General features: G+C 42.3%; 1 protein-coding gene across 1 annotated transcript; it reads right to left on the reverse strand.

Annotated features, from left to right (window-relative positions):
• Window positions 1-55: 55 nt before the first annotated feature.
• Window positions 56-22,396, reverse strand: LOC144041163 (phosphatidylinositol 4-phosphate 5-kinase-like protein 1). The gene is made up of 10 exons (XM_077555269.1): window positions 22,161-22,396; window positions 13,564-13,764; window positions 10,051-10,101; window positions 9,823-9,977; window positions 8,327-8,451; window positions 6,108-6,142; window positions 5,975-6,030; window positions 5,630-5,742; window positions 5,361-5,523; window positions 56-4,090 (listed from the first exon to the last, which is right to left on the reverse strand). The coding sequence occupies exons 2-10, from the start codon at window positions 13,762-13,764 to the stop codon at window positions 3,979-3,981; spliced, it is 1,011 nt and encodes a 336-aa protein (XP_077411395.1). The 5' UTR covers window positions 22,161-22,396; the 3' UTR covers window positions 56-3,978.
• Between the last annotated feature and the right edge of the window lie 36 nt (window positions 22,397-22,432).

The raw sequence follows: 22,432 nt of genomic DNA on the forward strand, positions 1-22,432 counted from the left end.
CTGACACATCACAACTGTCAGCTTGACAGATTCTGAAGGCGGCGGCAGTCATCGCCGAAACTAGTCAAGGTAAAGCACAACCTTTTTTTGTCTTGAAAAAGAAAAAACACAGGACGATATAGATTTGTAGACAAGATGATTTTTTTTTTTTTGCCAGCAACAGTTTGCTGTTAAGGTTATTCATTTACATAGCATTTTTCCAACTTACGAGGCTCTCAAACCACTTTACATTAATTAACTCATGCACTTTCTGATGACACAGCATTAAGAGTCCAGTATTTTGCTCAAAGATACATCAACATGTTCACCAAGGGGATCGAAACCACAACCTCAGGCATACTAGACGACCACTCTGACCACTGATCCACGCTGCCACTTCTGTTTGTAATTTTTGATCTCATGAAATATGTACTTGTGAAATGTATATACTTCGAAGACCTCCTCAATTCCACCGACACGTCTTCTTTTGAGGAAGCAGTGTCTGGGGACTCTGAGGTGGGCTCCACTATCTCTGGGGTCGAAGCCACTGAGGTGGTTGGAAAGCTCCTCGGTGGCAAGGCCCCGCGGGTGGATGAGATCCGCCCAGAGTTTTTAAAGGCTCTGGATGTTGTGGGGCTGTCGTGATTAACACGTCTCTACAACATCGCGTGGACATCGGGGACTGTGCCTCTGGATTGGCAGACTGGGTGGTCCCCCTTTTTAAGGAGGAGGAGCAGTGTGGTTTTCGTTCCCGCCGTGGAACAGTGGACCAGCTCTACACCCTCGGTAGGATCCTCAAGGGTGCATGCGAGTTCGCCCAACCAGTCCACATGTGCTTTGTGGACTTGGAGAAGGCGTTTGACGGTGCCCCTTGGGGAGTCCTGTGGGGGGTGCTTCGGGAGTACGGGGTACCAAGCCCCCTGTTAGGCTGTTAGGTCCCTGTACGACCGATGTCAGAGTTTGGTCTGCATTGCCGGCAGTAAGTCGAATTAGTTTCCAGTGAGGGTTGGACTCCGCCAAGGTTGCCCTTTGTCACCGATTATTTTCATAACTTTTATGGACAGAATTTCTAGGCACAGCCGAAGCATTGAGAAGGTCCAGTTTGGTGGCCTCAGCATTGTGTCTCTGCTTTTTGGGTGTTGGCTTCATCAAGCCGTGATCTTCAACTCTCACTGGAGCAGCTCGCAGCTGAGTGTGAAGCGGTTGGGATGAAGATCAACACCTCCAGATCCGAGACCATGGTCCTCAGTCGGAAAAGGGTATCTATCCCCTCCTGGTCAGGGATGAGATCCTGGCCCAAGTGGAGGGGTTCAAGTATCTTGGGGTCTTGTTCACGAGTGAGGGTAGGGTGAAGCAGGAGATCGATAGGCGGATCGGTGCAGCATCTGCAGTGATGCGGACTCTGTCATGGTCCGTTGTGGTGAAGAAGGAGCTCTCGATTTACCGGTCAATCTATGTTCCTACCCTTACCTACTGTATGGTCACGAGCTGTGGGTCGTAACCGAAAGAACAAGATCCCGCCCGGATACAAGCGGCCGAAATGAGTTTCCTCCGCAGGGTGTCCGGGCTCTCCCTTAGAGATAGGGTGAGAAGCTCAGTCATCCGGGAGCTACTTGGAGTAGAGCCGCTACTCCTCCGCATTGAGAGGAACAAGTTGAGGTGTCTCAGGTATCTGCTTTGATTGCCTCCTGGACGCCTCCCTGGAGGGGTGTTCCAGGCATGTCCCACCGGCGGGAGGCCCCGGGGATGACCCAGGACATGCTGGAGAGACTATGTCTCTCGGCTGGCCTGGGAACGCCTTGGGATCCCGTCGGAGGAGCTGGCTGAAGTGGCTGAGAAGAGGGAAGTCTGGGCTTCCCTGCTAAAGCTGCTGCCCCTGCGACCCGACCCCGGATAAGCGGTAGATGATGGATGGTATATGTACTTGGCAGTCCTGATGCCTCAACAGAGGCAGCATCCGTAAGTCCAATTATTTGCTTTGCATATTCACCCTCTCAAGCTTTCCCCTTTACCTATATTTCATTAGATGCCCTTTCAAAATAAGTTTTAATACAATGAATGCTACAATCAACAATTTTTTTAAGTTATTTTCACTTTTTTTTGTTAAATTGTCAATTCACAAAGAAATTATGGCAAAATTACGAATTTTTGGGCAAAATTGCGAATTTTTACTATTGATTTCTCAGAAGTTATAAATGTTTTTTTTCTTTTTTTCTAAAGGGTTCTAAAGTTAAATTTTACATTTTATTCCATTAAATAACAGACAAATGTTTGTGAAATTATGATACATTTGTGAACGTATTTTAATTAAAAAAAAAAATTGTAAAAAAAACAGATTTTTTTTGTGTTTTTACAGTTTGTGACCCCTCCGTGAGTCATCACCTTATCATGGTGGAGGGGTTTGCGTGTCCCAATGAGCCTAGGAGCTATGTTGTCTGGGGCTTCATGCCCCTGGTAGGGTCACCCATGGCAAACAGGTCCGAGGTGAGGGACCAGACAAAGCATGGCTCAAAAGACCCTAATGATGAACACAAACTTTGGATCTTCGTTTCCCTTGCCCGGACGCGGGTCACCGGGGCCCCCTCTGGAGCTAGGCCTGGAAGTAGGGCTCGAAGGCGAGCGTCTGGTGGCCATGGGGCCCGGCTCACCACCGGTGGAAGGGGCCGAAGGGGTCGGGTGCGCAGTGAGTTGGGTGGCAGCCAAAGGCGGGGGCCTTGGCGGTCTGACCCCCGGCTACTGAAGCTAGCTCTGGGGGCATGGAATGTCACCCTTCTGGCAGGGAAGGAGCCCGAGCTGGTGTGCGAGGCTGAGAAGTTCCGACTAGATATAGTCAGACTCGCCTCCACACACGGCTTGGGTTCTGGTACCAATCCTCTCGTGAGGGGATGGACCCTCTTCCACTCTGGAGTTGCCCACGGTGAGAGGCGCAGAGCAGGTGTGGGCATACTCATTGCCCCCTGGCTAGGCGCCTGTACGTTGGGGTTTACCCCGGTGAATGAGAGGGTAGCCTCCCTCCGCCTTCGGGTGGGGGGACGGGTCCTAACTGTTGTTTGTGCTTATGCACCGAACAGCAGCTCAGAGTACCCACCCTTTCTGGATTCCTTGGAGGGTGTGCTGGAGAGCGCTCCCCCTGGGGACTCCCTCGTTCTGCTGGGGGACTTCCATGCTCACGTGGGTAAGGACAGTGAGACCTGGAGGGGCGTGATTGGGAGGAAAACCCCCCCATCAAAACCCGAGCGGTGTTTTGTTATTGGACTTCTGTGCTCGCCACGGACTGACTATAACCAACACCATGTTCAGCTGTCAACTGATCACCACCTGGTGGTGTGTTGGCTCAGATGGCGGGGTAAGATGCTGGTCCATCCAGGCAGACCCAAATGTATTGTGATGGTCTGCTGGGAACGTCTGTCAGAATCCCCTGTGAGAAAGAGTTTCAACACCCACCTCCGGCAGAACTTCTCCCTTGTCCCGAGGGAGGCGGGGGACATTGAGTCCGAGTGGACCATGTTCCGCGCTTCCATTGTTGAGGCGGCCGATCTGAGCTGTGGCCGTAAGGTGGTTGGTGCCTGTCGTGGCGGTAATCCTCAAACCCGCTGTTGGACACCAGCGGTAAGGGATGCCATCAAGCTGAAGAAGGAGTCCTTGGGCCTTTTTGGCCTGTGGGACTCCGGAGTCTGCTGACGGGTACCGGCTGGCCAAGCGGAATGCGGCTTCGTCGGTCGCTGAGGCAAAAACTCGGACATGGGAGGAGTTCGGTGAGGCCATGGAAAACGACTTCGGGGAAATTCTGGTCCACCATCCGGCGTCTCAGGAGAGGAAAGCAGTGCGCCATTAACACTGTGTGTAGGGGAGATGGGGTGCTATTGACCTCGACTCGGGACGTCGTGAATCAGTGGGGAGAATACTTCGAAGACCTCTTCAATTCCACCAACACGCCTTCCTTTGAGGAAGCAGGGTCTGGGGACTCTGAGATGGGCTCTCCTATCTCTGGGGTTGAAGTCACTGAGGTGGTTGGAAAGCTTCTCGGTGGCAGGGCCCCGGGAGTGGATGAGATCCGCCCGGAGTTCCTAAAGGCTCTGGATGTTGTGAGGCTGTCGTGGTTGACACATCTCTACAGCATCGCGTGGACATTGTTAGATATTAGTAACATTTAAATTCTTTATTTCCATATATTAACCATTGTTATACATTATTAACATTTTAATTCTTTATATTAACCATGTCGAAATGTTTTGTAGATGTGAGGTAGTGTTGAACTCAGTATAATTTGACCTTAAGCTGGAACATATTGTTTGGTCTAAAAAAATTCCTTCTCAGTGTTCTGTGCGAAAACACACATTTGGTCCTTGAGAACAGAATCTGTCTCGAACACACACCCCTGACCCTGACTCTGTTTTCGCCATCGCTCACGGAAAAGTACCAAGAGAGTATGTTTTGTCTACAAATGAAAGAGAGGCGGTCTGTTTAACTATAAGAAGCCATTTTACACGCGGAAGAGACACATTCGGCACTCTGAAATTCCACCTGTTATGTGATGTTTGGAGACTGTCACGATGTCCAGAGATCTCTGTTAGATTAAATCATTTTTGCAAAGGTGTTTTTTCTTACATTAAAACTGTCTTCAAATTTTGGAACACGCAAAGAGGACAAATTATTGGTATTCCTCTTCAACATCAGGGACAGTGCCTCTGGATTGGCAGACGGGGGTGGTGGTCCCCCTTTTTAAGAAGGCGGACCGGAGGGTGTGTTCCAACTTTAGAAGAATCACACTCCTCAGCCTCCCAGGTAAGGTCTATTCAGGGGTGCTGGAGAGGAGGGTCCGTCGGGAAGTTGAATCTCGGATTCAGGAGGAGCAGTTTGGGCTGGGCTTCCCTGCTAAAGCTGTTGCCCCCGCGACCCGACCCCGGATAAGCGGTAGAAGATGGATGGATGGACAGTTTGTGATTTCACATTATTTTACATTTGACATGTAAAATCAGTTTATTTTTGTGTATTAAATTCTATTTTTGAAATACATGAAAAAAACTGTAAAATAAAAAGTAAAATCTGTTATATTAGTTTTCTTTTCTTTTTTACAGTGTAACAAATGCATGAGATTGACGCACATTTAAGCAAAGCAACGGCAAATAAAATTAAGCTCAGCAAAATCTTACTTTTACTTAGACTCCGATCCTGCTTTTATTATGAATGTGTGCATGTGTGAGTGTGTTCATGAAACCTTGGCAGTGGATGCCGTGTATTTGCTCCATGAAGCATTCACAAGATCTTAAGTAAACTGGGTACAGCAAGGTTGTTGACCAAACAAACCACAAACCCCATCAGAGCATTTGCACACTAGTTGATTTCAAGTAAACCAAACAAGTTCGACAACGGTTACTAACCGCTTAGTTCTCATGATGAGTGAAGCGAAGGAGAGCGCGTGGTGACGTTCGTCTTGTTGTAAAGGCTGTTGGGCAAGCAGAAGACTGTAATCCAACACGTTAAGGCTTCGGAGAAACTCTGTGTCTATCTCCATTTGCCGCAGGAGCCAGGAACGCTGCTGGTCTGTATGCATACATTTACACATATATTCTTTTACTGGATTCCATATAATCAACATACATTCCAATTCATACATATACAGCACAAAATTATGAGCGCTTGGGCCTACCTAGAGTGATGTACTGGCCTCCAAAGTTGAGGTCTTTGAGGACCACAATAATCTGGCATCCTTCAGGTGAAGGATCTGTCCAACGACTCACTTCACAACCTTTAATGTCGTACCTAGCATGTAGCAACAAAAAGCTTCAAACAACAGATATAGAGCTGAAGTAACTGTTCTCTGGAGTAATACAACTTGTGTGACATGATGGGGTGGTGGCTGCTGTGTTCCTTAAAAAGGTGCATTGCGGAGTTTTTTTTTTTTTTTAATTTGTGACTGCCACCTCTGGCCTAAAGCGCAACTGCAGTCTGTGACTCATTTAGATTTTATTCTCTCGAGGAGAGCAGTTCTTACCTGGCACTTATTCGTTCATCAGGATAAAACACACTTTGCATAACGATGAAGTATTTCTGTAAGTGAAAAGAAAATGTGCTTTATTCTGATGGTTCGTTAGACTGAAAAAGTGGTGAGAATTACTATAACATACCTTTTGCCTGCACGTAATTTTGATTCTGTGGACCCCTTGCAAAAAAAGTAAAAAGAAAAAAAAATTAACATGGCATTTCATTATGTGGTGCCTCAGCGTGAACACTAGGGGCTCTATTGAAAAGATGTACATAGATAAGAGACGCAGAAGAAGTTAAGTTCTGGTGGATCTTCAAGTCAGAATACGGATGCCATGTCACCTCTTGTGTATTAACTACAAAATCAAGTGAGTAAAAAGAAATAAAGACTGCTTTTGAGAATACAATTAAAATAAAATTGTGACATCAACCGAACTGATACTTTATCAAAGTGGTCATCCAACCAGTACATTTTGGGACTTTGCTGCATATCAATGGGGGGTAAAGATAAATGATAAAATAATAATTAGCTGTTGACTGGAATTTTGCAATACTCAGTGTTTTGAAATATTTCTACAGTACATACGAACATAATTTTTCACAGCGCAAAGATGGCACCGCAATTTATAATAGTAGGGTTACTTTGCTCCTAAAATAGATAAAATAAAATCTTTCAGTGCATCATCAGGGTGCCAAAATCTAAGTAGCAGCCAATTTCAGAATGTCATTTAAATGGTTATCAGTGCGCTCTCCAGTGGATGTTAATGTATCTCTATCGCCATGGGTCAGATTTGACCCTAACGGGGTAGTTCTGGTTCCCGGGCTGTACGTTTGACATCCCCATTTTGAACAATAAATACATGTTACCTATGGAGGACCAAAACTTCCAAAATTCTAAATAAATAAATGACTAAAAGTGAAAATTAAAACGGATATAACAAATATAATTCTAAAATTAAATCCCCCAAAATTTATATAAATGGAAATAAAAACAGAAAATGCATATATACATAACTAAATACATTTGTATTTAATTTTTGAATTATATATACAGTATTTTTTATATCCTATTTTATTTTTACTTTTAGTCATTTATTTATTTAGTCATTTATTTATTTTGAATTTTGGCAGTTTTGGTCCATATTGCCAGGACAAAATGTTATTCAAATGAGGGGGCAATCCTAAGCAAGTCTTGGGTTGGACTTTGTTGTTGCAAACGGCCTTTCAATGGTCGAGTGAGCGGGTCAGCGAACAAGAAAGTCTTGCCGACTTTCATGGAGAGCGCCAGCAATGGACGACAATCGGGTCCACAGTCACCTTGACTTTTTGCAACGTATAAACGTATACAACGTATTGAGGTTCGAGGCGTGCCTCCACATCGGGTGGACTTAAACGTTTGACTTTGCCCACACGGACTTTTCAAAATTGTTTAAACAATTTTTTCCCAACAAAATTTGCAAATTTAATGACGCACCGTCTAATGATGTAGTTATTAAAAGTTTTTAAAACATATTATGGAGCATCGAAAATTACTAACACTTAAGCCTCAGTTAGCCGGGACGCAGCTAACTTAACGGTTTGAGGATGAGGCTTAAGTGCAGTACTACATGTTCCCAGCAGATAGCGCATCCCTGGACAGTTGAGGTTAGTATTTGGGTTTCGGTCAGTTTTTTATTTTAATTATACAGTGTTCAAAAAAATACTGTAATCGTGATGTGGTAGAGTTAGGTTTTTGGGAGAGTTAACAACAAAGAAAGAAAGAAAGAAGGCGCTTCGAGGTCGAAATCCGTGTGGGCGGAGTCAAACGTTTAGGTCCACCCGCCGTGGAGGCATGCCTCAAACTGCGCTCTGCATCCAGGGCTTACACGTTTCGGGCACAACACGATTATAAGCCGTGGAGCCGAGCTACTATCCATGGCGGTGTGGGGAACATGACGCATGAATAAACATGCTGAACATACACAAATAATGTGAACAAATTATAACTTTGGATAATTTGAAAGCCACCTCATCACTCATTCTTGTAGCTACCACAACACAGAGATCCTGCTCCAGCACAGCAAGGTACCAATGCTGGGCTGAGTTAGCTGTCAGAGGCAGGGAGCGTGAACTGTTGAGCTCGATGGAGGAGCGTTTGAGTGATGATGTGTTTACAAACTACACCAGAAATGCCGGACTCTACCTTTAATCATGCCCATCACGTTTGAAAGTGGAATTACATCCAGTATAAATGAGTTAGACATTTAACGGTATCAAAAAACAAACAAACTGTGAAATAGCTTGATCCCAAATGTGGAACTTGAGATGGTGGGGGGGGTTTACTGTATACCACCATTTTAAGAGTGTGTGCTTGTATTTATACCTAGCAACTTCACCAGAAGAGAATGAGGGTATTTCTGTAAATGTGCCACGTAGTTCTTCAGGTTGTCCAGGAGGAATCGGATTTCTCGTTCATTTTGGGTCTTCAAAAAGAATCGTTTATCATTCCTAAAATATAAGGACACCAAAGAAAAGCACATCTCAGTTGAGCTAACTCGCATTTATTTCCTGTTTGTTAGTAAGTAAAATGCAGCCTTATGGGGCACAAGCCAGTCGAACCAGTTGAGTCCAAAGCACGGATAAATGCAGAAGGCTATATTATGAAGGGCACCTGTCTTAAAACTTTGAAAACTTAAATAGTAACTCAACAGGAAGTCAGACTATGTTGCCTGGAGGAGCGTTGGGTTGTGAATGGGGAGAGGGTTGGGTGTGGTCTGGCTGTGACTGACAGCAGCAACTAACTAAGAAGGCATTTAAGGAGGCGTGTACGAGAATGAGCCGGTGGGTGGTGGGGGCGACTACGTTATGCGACTCAAGTGACGGAGTTTGTATCTTCTCATGTAATGGGAGGACAAACAGCCAAATCGTGTTTATCTCAATGTGTAACCTTAAAATGGCGCCAAACACACGTTTTGGCCCCAAATTAAAGCTTTCAACAAACATGCACTAAAATGTCAAAATAATTACCAGGACATGTAGACAGCAATATTAGACACCAGTTTATACAGTGTGTCAGCAAAAAAAAGTTGATTTAGTGTTGAGATACTCTTTAAGGATTATAGATATAATGAGGGAATATATATGAACAGTTGGTGTTCGATAGTAAGATGAAGATGAGAGCCTTAGATGGAAAAGGATGACACGCTGTAGTGACACACCCACCCATTATCCACCACTTATCTGAGGTCGGGTTGCGGGGGAAGCATCTTTAGCAGAGACTTCCCTCTCCCCAGCCACTTTGTCCAGCTCATCCAGCGGGATCCCAAGGTGTTACCAGGCCAACCAAGAGACATAGCCTGTCCATCGTGTCCTGGGTCATCCCCGGGGCATCCTGCTGGTAGGACAAGCCCGGAACACCTCTCCAGGGAGGCGTCCAGGGGGCATCTGAACCAGAGGCCCAAGTTACCTCAACTGGTTCCTCTCAATGCGGAGGAGCAGCGGCTTGAGTCCCTCCTGGATGACCGAGCTTCTCACCCTATCTCTAAGGGAAATCTCGGACACTCTATGGAGGAAACTCATTTCGGCTGTTTGTACCCGGGATCTTGTTCTTTCGGTCACGACCCACATCTCGTAACCATAGGTGAGGGTAGGAACGTAGATCGAAAGCTTCACCTTTTGGCTCAACTCCTCCTTTACCACAACAGACTGATACAGAGTCCGCATCTCTGTAGACGCTGCACCGATCCGCCTGTCAAACTCCTGTTCTAACCTGCCCTGATACGTGAAAAGACCCCAAGATACTTGGAACTCTTCCACTTGGGCCAGGATCTCATCCCTGACCAGAAGGTGGTACCCTTTTCTGGTCTATGGGTGACTCACGTGAGGAAGAAGTCCGCCCTGCTTTTGGAGTTGCTGATGAACTGAAGGTAGCACTTGTCAGAGCAGAGTGACTCCTGATACTCCTGTTCTGTCACGCCCAAAGATCCCCGTAGAGTGGCAAACACTCGGCCAGCAAATGTCTCCAACGTAAAACCCTACACACAGACATATAACTAGGCAAAACAAAGTACGGTCATGAATGTGAATGAGACAAACACATCCACCTACCTTATGAATTTGAGTGTCCTCTGCTCTGAAATCATCTTCAAGCAATTGATTCTAAAGTGGAAAAGGGTTATAGAAAGTGTTTTAAGAAAATTTACAAAAATGATTGTCCTAAATTTGATGAAATGTTGTCAATGTGAAGGAACAATGTGCTGCTTTTTTGTTTTAAGTCTAAGTCAAGACATTGTTGTCCTGTTTTATCACTGCAGTTCAAAATACGCATTGTTACGTTTTTAACAATGCTTTTCTTGTGTCTTTTAGATGCAGGGATCTCGCTATCGTCCACTGCATGGCCCCGGAGTGTGTATTGGTTTTTGGGACTCTGCACTACACAACAAACAGGACAGTCATGAAACAATCTGCCAAATCAGCAGGCTGTGCTCGACTGGGATTATCTGTGACGTAGCAGTGCACAACAGTGTGTTGAGCAGAGTTGTGTTACAATTATGACTGTTTGTTCGGCACTGCTGGTACGAACACTGCCTTCAATTCATGGGACTGAATTCATCTGTATAAATCCATCCATTTTGAGTCATGTTAATAAAGCTGTTATATCTGGAAATTTTTGATGTAGTGCAGATGAAAATGACAGAAAATATACATTTACAGTAAAATCGTTTTAAAAGGTAATCAATCTGTTGTACTGGTACAAGGAAATAACACATTGGATTCATGCATGGCAGATTTCAAATAGATGCATGTGTGTGACTCGCCTCAGTGCACGTTGAAGCCTTTCAAGCTAGTTTAGCTTAGCTCGGTGCGTTTGTGATCAACACACATTGCTAAGCAGAGCTCAAATGTGAGTGTAAAGTGTTGTGATTATAGTGTGAAAATGTGTAACATCAAAATGCTGAGTGTTGCTGAATGCGTGACTACGTGTGCCTGTATAGCTATTGAAAGAATGATAGCACAAAAGAACTTTATTTAACTATAAAGGAGAACAAGAAACAACGTCAACTTGGATGCCCTTTTCAAACCTCACGCTGTTGTGTATAAGAGCAGGTTTGATTGCTTGTTTATCAGCTCTCTACATATTATTATTAACACTATCCCTTAAAGCTTTTCCTTGTGGAAACCTCATGGTGCATTTCTAACAATTAATATTGGTTTAGAACAGGGATTTTCAAACTTTTTGGATCCAGGAACCCCTTACTATAGAGATATTTTTTTCAAAGACCCTCTCATTTTAACACTAATTAAACATCACTTTTCAAAAGAAAAAAAAAACTGGGCAATCCAGTACAATCGTAGCTACCACCCATCCACTGCGTAATCGGAAATGTCCATTTTGATGGAAACTGCGCCGGTTGGTGACAGGTACACTAGCAGAGTTGCGGTGGCCAACGCAGCCTTGGCCAAGTCGAAAGCTTCTTCCATCCCCGGCGACCATTCATGTTAATCCTTAGGCCCTTTGCCCTACAAGGCCTCGTGCGAGGGCCACATGATACCCAAGGAAGGTAATTGATGACAGGCCAAACTTGCACTTGGCTGGGGTGACGATGAGGCCGTGAAGTAGAGTTGCTGGCCACCAGGATTTCGTCCAAGGAGACAAACAGAAATCGCATGTCACACAGAGCACCGAGTCCATAAGGTATCGGCCGGATATGGAGTCTGTAATAACAGCTTGCAGCCCTGTCCAGCACCCATTGTTGTAAATGAGCCCCAGTTGTGGTGTTTCCCTTAGCCCCTTGCAACATTGCTTGGTCTTGGCACCAAACCTGGAGTGGTAGGACCTCAACCCGTCGTCACGTTGGCGGTAGGCCATAACCAGAGGTGGAAAATCCAGGTCCGGAAAGTAAAAACACTGCCACAGTTTGGCTTTAGGTGCTAGCTAGAGCACGTTTTTTTTAAAGTTCAAAATAAAAGACTAGAATTAAGATTTTTGACGGATTCAAAATAAACCAACTTTAAACATTCACATCAGTCATTATTGCTGATAGGTGGCTGGAGCCGAAGGTTTTCTCTTATTTTGGTGAATTCAACTGTCCCGTCAATTTCTATCCATCTTATGATTATGCTCATGGTTCCAGCCTATCACAGGTGACTTTGAACAAAAGGCCGTATGCACCCTGGACTGATCACCAGTCAATCATAGAGCAATTGTACAGTACGTGCGTGATGTGAACCACTACAGTACAAATGACAGCTCTGGTTAATCAAACTGTGGCTAATCAGTAATCAGTTCTTGCGTTCTCCCTGGTTGAAGCATTACTGTCTGCTTCAATGTCCAAATTATGCCTATTATAAGCTTTTATCTCTGAGGATTATGAAACTTACTCAATTTAAGGCTCAAACAAACCTGTGTCCATACCCTCTCATTTTTGCATTCTAGAGCAAGGCTAAACCTAAAAGCAAGCTAATCTTTGAGAACAAAAGCTCTGCCAAGCAACTCTAGCAACTGAATGTCTAGTCTCATGTATTTTTTTTTTGTTTTGTGGTGAAGCTCCTTCTTATGACTACAAAAGCAGATATCAAACTATGAAGGAAATACAAACGTGAATTGAAATGCCAGCCATTCAAGCTATAGATCATTCCACTACTTAAAAACAAACATCCATTACGTTAGGCTTTAAGTAGCCTTGTGGCGGTAATGTTAATCATGAGGTTATATATTTATTTTTAGACACAATAAAATTAACACTTCTAATTAGGGATGGGTGAGCGTCGATACCAAGTATGTATCAATGCCAGCCTTATTTGAAAGGTGCATTGTGGAGTTTGTTTTTAAAGCGTACCTGCAGTCTCTGTGTCAAGCTTGTACATGGTGCGTGTGCGAGTACGTGCGCTCAAATAAATTCTTTTTTTCTTTCAGTTTTCTTGGAGTCTGAGCAAGAATTTTGACTGTGCTCACCTGGCCTCTTTTTGTTTTTTTTCAGTATCCTTCCCAATTGTGTCGTATGCAGGCTAACACTATATGTCCTTCCCCACTCGCAAGAAAGTGTGTAGAAAATTGCCAGTAACTTTATTTTTATATTTTGGGATGAATTGGTGTTTCGTTAAAATTATCTGTCATTATTCTTCTTCACGGTGCAGGTGACTACTCAAGAGTTGAGTGCTGTACTCTTATCTGGTATCGGTCTAGAAAAAAGTGGCATCAAACACCCCTACTTTTGATGGAGCAACTTGAGGGAGATGACAGCATTTTTAGTCTGTATAGTATTTACAGTAGATATCCAAAAGTGTTGATTTCTGCATTAAAACTTTTTTTTGTTCATTAAAATTACTATTATACATCTTAAGTCACTATGTCGCAAAATTTTCAGTTGATACTTGCACAATGTTTGTATGTATTTATAGTGCTCAATATAATGGGAATGGGCAATCCTCTCTTAAATACTAAGATCCAACTGCTCAGCTGACTTCCAGCAAAAGGAGGACTACATTCTGGATTGGTCGCCAGTTAATCACAGGGTACATAGAAACAGACCATTTACACTCAGTCACATAACTTATGAAGTTCCTAAATTCTGACTACTGTCTAGTCCTGCTGTACATGATGAGCTGACACATACTCACTGTAGATGCATGGTGAATGGTGGTTTGGATTGATGAAAACAATCCCTCCTTCATCATGCACGTCAGGCTGTAGAACTCGTGCTGCTGATCAATCTCAAATAAGCCCAAAAGCTCGCACTGCCGTCTCAAACCTCCCCATCTTCTTCTCTTCAGTGTGCCGGAGGGCTTTCTAAAGCCACGAGGAGCCACCGACCTCTGCATCTGACATATAGAAATAATAAACAAATAAAAAACATGGATCGTGAAAATACTGCACGGTGAGAGCAGACAAGATTTTCAGCTTTCCAGAGTTGCTCTAGGTTGAAGAAATAAAGTAATATGAGAAGAAAGAAGACATCAAGGCTAGCAACACAAAAGAAAGCTGAGTGTCAGTTGAGTCTTTAATAAGGTAACTATGGCAACCATAACAAAAGGGCTAATTCCTGGGCTGAAATTAAATGCTGGTGTCCAACCAACAGAGTTCTTCTCTACACATTTAACTATTACCATATTTTCTGCCATACCATAAAAAAGCAGAAAATCAACAAAGTCATGTAATGTAATGAGTTCAACAATTATTAAAACGATGAGGATAAGCGTTTCAAATAATGGATGGATGGCTGAATGAAGTCAGAAGGTATAAAATATTTCCATAGAATGCTCATATTAAAATAAGTCATAGTATTTTCTTGGCAATTAGAAATATGAATCATGAAAGAGCCAAAACAAATATTTATTCCTTCATTCTGAAGGGAAAAAAAAGTGAGTGAAGACTAAAAATGTAATGTATCATGCGCTATGTTATTAAAACATTCACTGTTTGAAATGTTTGCCTCATGCCGACCTAGCAACATACAAATTGGAGTTTACAAACTTGGATGTTGGACCTGAGAGATGAACTAGCTTAGCGCTAGCTAAGACGAGACTAGTACAACACAATGGTGATAGATTTACAATGGTAACAAAGAGAAAACATTTTGGGTGCTGCAGGATCCTAGAGGTTAAAGTAAGATCTTTTTAAACTTAAAAGAAAAACCTTCCCATGGGTTGATACGTCGCATCTAGGGACCAATGTTGGACTACATTCTGACATGTTGGAATGAGAGAAGTGAATATGCCTTTGTAAACGTAAAATGAAGATAATGCGTTACAAGTGCACTGTTTGCCATTACATTTTTTAATCAAATTAGATTTTTCATCTAATGGATTACAAAGTATTGTTCCAAAAAAGTACAATAAGTAACCAATTTGAGTTGATTCAGGACTTGTGCGTTAACATTTACAAAAAGAATAAATAATGATTTTGGGTGCTATCGTCAGTTGCTAATGATACTTAAACTTAATTACTGAAAATAAATTTTCGTAAAGGAGACATGCACCCCCCCCTCCACACACACACACACACATACAATATAAAACAAAACCTCTGAATAAAATGTTTGACATTTATGAATGCCAAGGATAAAGAAATAAAGCACACTTTTCACCGTATTCTATTGTTCAGCCTTGCGTAACCTCATCAAAACTTGCATCAGTTCAATTAATTGTGCTCCTCCTTCCGGGAAGACCACTTTGGCCACTGGGCGACAGTAAAAGACAGCCAACAAACACAAATTTTAAAAAAGTAGCTTCTACCGTTAGTAACTCAATAAAGTGCAACATTATTAGGCATTTTTCGCAGAGGAAAAAGAATATATGCCTGCCTGTCTATGTCTTGCTCCACTGTTTGAGCTAAAAAAAAGATATATATACATATTTTTTTATGTTTGGGGGGGGGGGGGGTACACGAAACGAGAAACCAAAGAAATAAAAGAGAGGGGGACTTCCGGCGGATGTGGACGATGTGAGATATGTGTTGCGGCACCTCTGGAGGATGTGATACTTTTTAAAACGTTATTTGAAGTTATAACCCACCCCACTCTACGTTTTATTATACTCTGTAAGGAGCTGCTTTTTTTGGAGCGTTAAGTTGTGAAATGGTGAGCCTATGGCAGAGGAATGATCAATCTAAAAGCGTCCGCGGAAAGCTTCAGCTATCCTCGGGGCCTGATTCTCCACCTAAGCTGGATGCTAACGAGGAGATGCTACGCTCTATTAAGAACATGATGAACAAGCTTCAGACTGAAATCGTCAGGAAGTTCGAGTCAATAATTGCCGAATCCGTCAAGACTGAAGTTTCGCGGGCCCTGAAACCGTTGGAAACGAGAGTGGACGCACAAAAAGAGACTATTCTGGATTTGGAATTTGTTAATAAGAAAATCAAGTTGGCCCAGGTTTCGACCGTTGAACTAACTGTTCTTTCTTTCTTTTATTTTTGTTGCCTCTTTTTGCCCATATGTTTGCTGTTATTGCTACTGTTACGTTCGGCCTTAGCAGCGCTAATGAAACTAGTTGCACTAGCGCTCTTGTACACTGTGATGTTGATTTTGAGGACTCTGACTAATGTTTAGTCACCGTTCGTTGATTTCATTTGCGCTCGTTTTCAGTGTGTTTATCAGGTCTTCCTGTCTAATTAAGGACTGTTTTTTTCTGCTCGAAAGAATGTTTGTACTGTCTTAGGCATGCCATATTAGTTTTGTTTTTATTATTATTATTTTTATATTAATAAATACAGCATTTTATTTTCTTAACGTTTCTACTTGTGAGTGTGAGTATAGTGGGATGGTTTAGTATTCATCCCCCTAGCCGTCAGATAGTACGGTTAGATGCTAGTTAGTAGGTTCAGTGTGTTGAGAGGTGAGGTAGCACGCACCCCATTTGAGGGTGCTTCTGCTAGGACAGAGGGGAGTTCTTTTGAGTGTGTTTTGGGGGTTGTTTGTTGGTTTAAAGGGGGGAGGGGGCACATATCTCTTTATGTACTTTATTTTGTCTGCATTTTTTTTTACCACATTAGTCCTTTTTCTTTGGTAAATTTCAGTACAGTGCACGATCAATCTGCACTAGGAGGTGAAATTAAATGTGTGAGTCTAAATGGCAATGGTTTAAATAATCCAATTAAACGAAGCAAGGTCTTTTACTATTTACGCCATCTTAATTCACAAGTCATTTTTTGTTTGTAAGAAACACATCTTAAAAATACAGACAGTCTTAGGTTGAAGCAAAATTGGGTAGGTTATTTCTTCTTTCTCCAGTAAGGCTAGAGGGGTGGCAATTCTCTTACATAAAACTATTCCTTTTGTGCATTGTAAAACAATATCTGATTCCACAGGCAGGTTTCTCACAGTTATTGGGCGTATTTTTTAGACCAGGGTTGTACTTGCTAATATCTACGCTCCCAATTGGGATGATGATGCCTTTTTTAGACGGATATTCTCAATGTTGCCGGATCTGTCCCAGTATAGCTTAATTCTGGATGGGGATTTTAATTGCTGGGTAGACCCGTTATTGGATCGTTCCTCTTCAACTTTAGTGCCACAATTTAAATCTGCAAAAGTGCTTGGAGCCTTCATGAACGAGTTTAAAGTCTCAGATCCCTGGCGGTGTTTTAACCCGGAAAAGAGGGAATACTCTTTTTTTTTTTTTCCTCATGTTCATCAGACATTTTCACACATTGATTTCTTTTTAAATAACTCACTGCTTACAATGGTGTCTGGCCGTAAATACGAATCAATACTTGTATCAGATCACGCTGCAGTCTCTGTGAACATACACTTTCGTAAATTTACAAATGCTCGGCCGCTGTGGCGTTTTAATACACAACTCTTACTGGATAAGAGTTTTGGTTAAACATATACTGTATCTGACCAATTACATTTGTTTTTCAGCTTAATAAAACGCCAGAAGTGACAGAGGCTGTTTTGTGGGAGTTGATGAAGGCGTTTAGTAGAGGGAAGATTATTTCCTATAAGGTCTATCAAAAATGAGATTGAAGTTGGCCAATTTATCGCAGCGTATAGCTAGTTTGGATGTTCAGTATGCAATTTCAAAAGTACCTGGGATTTATAAAGAACAAAAGGCTCTACATGCAGAATATAATGTCACTCTCTCTCAATACACCACCAGGTTGCTGCTTCTTTCAAGGTCAAGGTTTTATGAACAGGGAGACAACACTAGCAGTCCGTTAGATCACTGGCTGCGTCAAAGGTCCGCATCTCAGGTGATTCCAAGTGTGGAGACTGAGCTAGGTATTACTTCTGACCCACTGGAAATTAACGAAAGATTTATGGAGTTTTATAGAACATTGTACAAGTCAGATCATTCTTCGGGTTCTTTAGATTTTGAATCTTTTTTGATGGGTTGACCCTCCCAGTTTTAGATAAGGCTTTGCAAGAGGAGTTAGAGCGTCCTAATTCTGCACTAGAATTCTGTCCGGGCTCCAATCTCAGCCAACTCTACCTTCGCCCCATCATTGCTGGACAGCACATTTTCCACGTTGTCTAGCCTGGGCCTAAAGACTTTTAAAGATTTATATATTGACTCCACGTTTGGTTCTTTTCAAAAATTAGTTTATACGTTTTTGTTACCTCAAGGACATTTTTTTTTTAGGTACCTCCAAATACGCAGTTTTGTACGTTCTTTGTGGCTGCAGTTTCCTACAATCCCTCCTGCTTCAGATGTTGACATTTTTCTAGAACCAAAGGCGCAGTGTCTGTGATTTATGCTACGATTCACAAAATCGGCTCTGACTCCTCTTTGAATATTCTTAGAACTGTTTGACAAGACTGATTTAAACATTTATATGTTATGTTATATATTTACATTTATATTGATATTTGGAAGGCAATTCTGCAGAGGACACATTAGATCATCAATTTGTGCCAGGCATGGCTTTACTCAGTGCAGGATTTTTTCATAGGGCAAAAGTTAGGCTAGCCAAAATATTTAATACGGTCTCTCCTCTTTGTGATCGGTGCAAACTGGCTAAAGCTGACTACATTCATATGTTTTGGCTCTGCCCTTCTTTACATACATATTGGTCTGATATTTTTGAAGTGTTATCCAAGGTTATGGGGGAAGATATTGTTCCAAATGTTTTAATTGCTATGTTCGGTGTTCTTCCATCTGCACTTCGTCTTACTTCAAATAAGGACATGATAGCATTCTCAACTTTGCTGGCCAGGAGGCTAATTCTGCTTAGATGGAAGTTCTCGGCTCCGCCTACACCTGCGGATTGGATTAACTGGAGAAGATCAGATTGACTTCATCAGGATCCGAGTGCTCATTTGAAGAGACCTGGAACACATTTTTGTTATATATTAAAAGGAGCAAGCAGTCCTAATTTGGACGCCTAATCTGGACTGAAATAAGGACCAGTTTGTCCCGCATCGGCTGTCTTTACGAGATGTCTGTTGCTTTAATTTTTTTTTTATTCTATTTTGTTTTCTTCTTCGTCTTTTTGCCATGATTAATGCGGTATATCTCTTCCATTGTCAATGAGATATGTGCCTGGGGAGGGATAGGGTAGGGGACTTTGTCTGTTCTTAAGGCTTTCTTTTTTCGTTTTTTCCTCCCATTTGTTTGTTTGTTTAACAAGAAAATGTTCACTATTTTGTGTGAAACATTTGCTTTTGACTATTGACATTATAAAACCAATAAAGAAAGTGTGACAAAAAAAAGAAATAAAAGAGAAAGCGAACTGTAGCTGCTGCAAGAGGCTGCTGACTCTCAGCAACCAGATGTGACTCTTCAAAGAAGAAAAGGCTGTTTGATCTGCTGTATGCTAATGAGGCATACTCAGCCATTCTATGCCACCCACTTGGCGAATCCAATCACAGTTTAGTCTACCAGCGGTCCTCGGAAACTGTTTTGAGACTACAGATTTAAGTGTAGTGGTTGGCTTGCAGAGTAGGAAATTGAGGGGGCAGAACAATCGTCTGAAAGAAATCTGTCATATTTTATTCACGACAGAGATATATTTTTAAAAGAAAATAATTGGTTTCATCAGGTTGGCGGTCAGCAGGGAAGAAAGCAACTTCTAGCGCCTGGCAATAGCCAGATTGATTTGTGCTTCACTCAAGGGAGTTCTCCACAATATCATTCTGGGACAATTCCGCATTTATTTGCTCGGGAAAGGCGGGGCATGCTGTACAACACTTGGAGCTGATTGGACAAAGCAAAATCGTGTGCACGTCTACCTAACTTTTGTTTCGACCAATGACGGCAAAAAATTTAAATGTCGTCACCGACATGCGACTGTTGGGACTAGCTGATGTCATGGCGTTGAGTTTATGCTGTCGGTTTTGCAATGTTGATATGCGGCTACAAGAGACTAATTCAGCGAGAAAGGAATTCCACGCATTTGTCCACCGGTGTCGCCATGTTTGGTTTGTTTCTTCCCACGGCTTCGCCGCTTCTTGTTTTCGTCACAGCTGCATATCCCGCCCCCAAATACAATGTCGCTCTGTGATTGGTCCGAAACACCAGTGGTTTATATCGGTGGAAATCAATCGGAGCGGTACAAGATGGATTCTCGGGAGTTTGTGAACTCACAAATACATTTTGCGAGAGCAAGGTCAAGCAACTTCGCCACCTTGGAGAAATGATCCACCACGTTAGCGATAACCTAATTTCCCTGGGACAGAGCCCTGTGATAAACTCAGACACAATGATGCTAGCTTTAGGTGGAACAGGATGGGAACTTGATGACGCAGACCAGCAGGAGCACAAACAGAGCATGTTACGATAAATTCAGTAAAGTCCTTGCCGACTCTACGCCACCAGAAAATGAGCCCAGCTGATTCACACCATGCACTATATTTTGGCAAGTATAGTTTCCTATTCATTTTGAGTAACCATACAGGCAACTCACCTCAAACGTGGTAAAGTCGTAAAGCGAAGCATGTCTTGCAAATGTGCATTCTTGTAAAGCGAAAACATGCTAGAATAAGTAAATCAACTGTGGCATTGCACAGAGTCTCTTACAGAGTGGGGATTAACTGACAATAAAAAGAATGACTGGACAAATGGCAGACACTGAAAGTTACATCATAATAACTGTTTGGATTTTCTGTTTAACAAAAAATTTTTCAGTTGTTTCCTTGTATCCTAGGAAGCAAACATAATCGCTGGCATCGGGCCGAAACCTCGTATCACAATTTGACAAATTTAACACTTTTTCAAAAATCCACCTTAATCTTGATGGCTCTCATGAAGAAACGGATGTGATCTCCACTTCCACATCCAGTCATTCTTTTGCTATTTGTTAACAGCGGGTTTCATGTCATAAAGCAGTTTATTTGAACGATTTTATTCCCCCTTTTCAAACGATCCTAAGCCCATGTTGCATTTAAAAATAACTTGCACTCCTTGGAAACTTATTGTGCCGTTGCCGTTTGTACGAACAACCAACAAGCAAGAAAAAATTGGATATGTGACTAAAAAAAGCAATATTTTGACCAGGCACTAAAACGAGGAAGAGGGAATGTTGTTGTGAAAAACGGTTATTTCCAGCGACTACCCGGGATGAAGATCAGAGTAATTAGTCTGAGAATGTTGATTTGAAAAGCGCACATCAACCTACTATGCAGTTTCATTCATCATTTCATTTTGTGGAGAAAGACCACGATACAACGTGCAGATTGAGTCTGCTTGCTTTGCGGCAATTAACATGGGAGAAAATCTGCCGGGTGCCAAAATAAACACCAGGTATGATTTTATGTGTATGGGACACATAACACTTAAGTATTAAACATCTGAAATTATTAGAACGGTCGTAGCAATATTTTGGTGGGATTATGAAAGAAGTTTCACTCACTACTGTATTTCAATACTTCTCAAATTTGCATTATCGTGTGTGTGAATGGACAAAGATTTGCCATGCGACAAACATGATGGGATGGTGAGGGCATATTGTGAGCCTGACCTATGCAATTAAAATCCAAAAAGCTAATAATGTCAGTCAGCTCTCTGACTAAATTGTCCAGTCAATTGATGGTAGTACTGGTTAGTAGGCTAATGTGAAGTGTAGTCTATAATGCATACAGTCATGCAGTCTAAAATAAACTGATAAAACTGCTTTACCCAAAGTCAGATTGTTCTGTGCATCTATCATTACAAATACCGTTTTGGAATATAGAAAGCAACAAAAAAACAACAACAACAAAAACTATCATCAGACTTGATGGTTTAGTTTCCCCCGACCAAAAGTGTTATGCTTCTTTTTCATAAATGTGTGAGTGAAATTTATCTTCCCTGCATCTCTAAAACTATAATACAATGATACAATTGCTTCTGGACAGAACAAATAGTGATGTCATGGCTTGAAATGTGAACATTGGGCCATCAGGATTGTCAGTTTTATTACAAGCCAAGCGCATCTTTGCTCGGATAGGCTGTCAGTGACAGTTATGAATACAATACAGACCTTGTTTTTGTAACGCTAACTGTGTAAGCGCACTCATTATCACGGGTCTCAGGAGGACAATTAGATTTCATGACACAAAGCTCTAAAGTCACCTCTCCAAAAATTCTTACGAGACACAACCTGTTTAGAGTCAGCTTTAACGTTGAAGGAGGTCACTCGTACGCGTACGTGTTTGAGGAAAATGTGATTCCTGAAGTTATATCACTTGATGTGCTGGCAACTGTTGACACTTCAAAACAAACACGTGTCATTGTACTCTAAATATGAATAACTCACATTTTATGACGGATAACATTTTTGAATGAACAAGTCTTACCTGACTGCTGTGGTGGACGACGAATAGAATGCGCGCACGCGCGTATGTGTCACTATCACATGTCAGCTCATAGAGTCATGGTGTGAAGCGGAGTCTGTTCCAGAGGCGACACAGAGCTGTCCAAAAGTACGGCGGATGTGTGTCTGAGTTTAGGGGTGGGTGGGATTTATATTGGTGCTGTGGTTTACGCTGTTGGAGGGCGGGAAAGAAGATGCACACATATGATATGCCCACATTTTGTCAGACAAGTTATATTTAAGTGATTTCTTGAT

The sequence above is a fragment of the Vanacampus margaritifer genome, unplaced genomic scaffold (genome assembly GCF_051991255.1).
Source record: "Vanacampus margaritifer isolate UIUO_Vmar unplaced genomic scaffold, RoL_Vmar_1.0 HiC_scaffold_164, whole genome shotgun sequence".
Classification (NCBI taxonomy): Eukaryota; Metazoa; Chordata; class Actinopteri; order Syngnathiformes; family Syngnathidae; genus Vanacampus; species Vanacampus margaritifer.

Coding starts and splice junctions, on each gene's coding strand:
- LOC144041163 (XM_077555269.1), bottom strand. CDS start 13,764: ATGCAGAGGTCGGTGGCTCCTCGTGGCTTTAGAAAGCCCTCCGGCACA. Junction 10,102..13,563: donor CCATTCACCATGCATCTACA/GTGAGTATGTGT, acceptor TTTCCACTTTAG/AATCAATTGCTTGAAGATGA. Junction 6,143..8,326: donor TCTTCTGGTGAAGTTGCTAG/GTATAAATACAA, acceptor TTTTTTTGCAAG/GGGTCCACAGAATCAAAATT.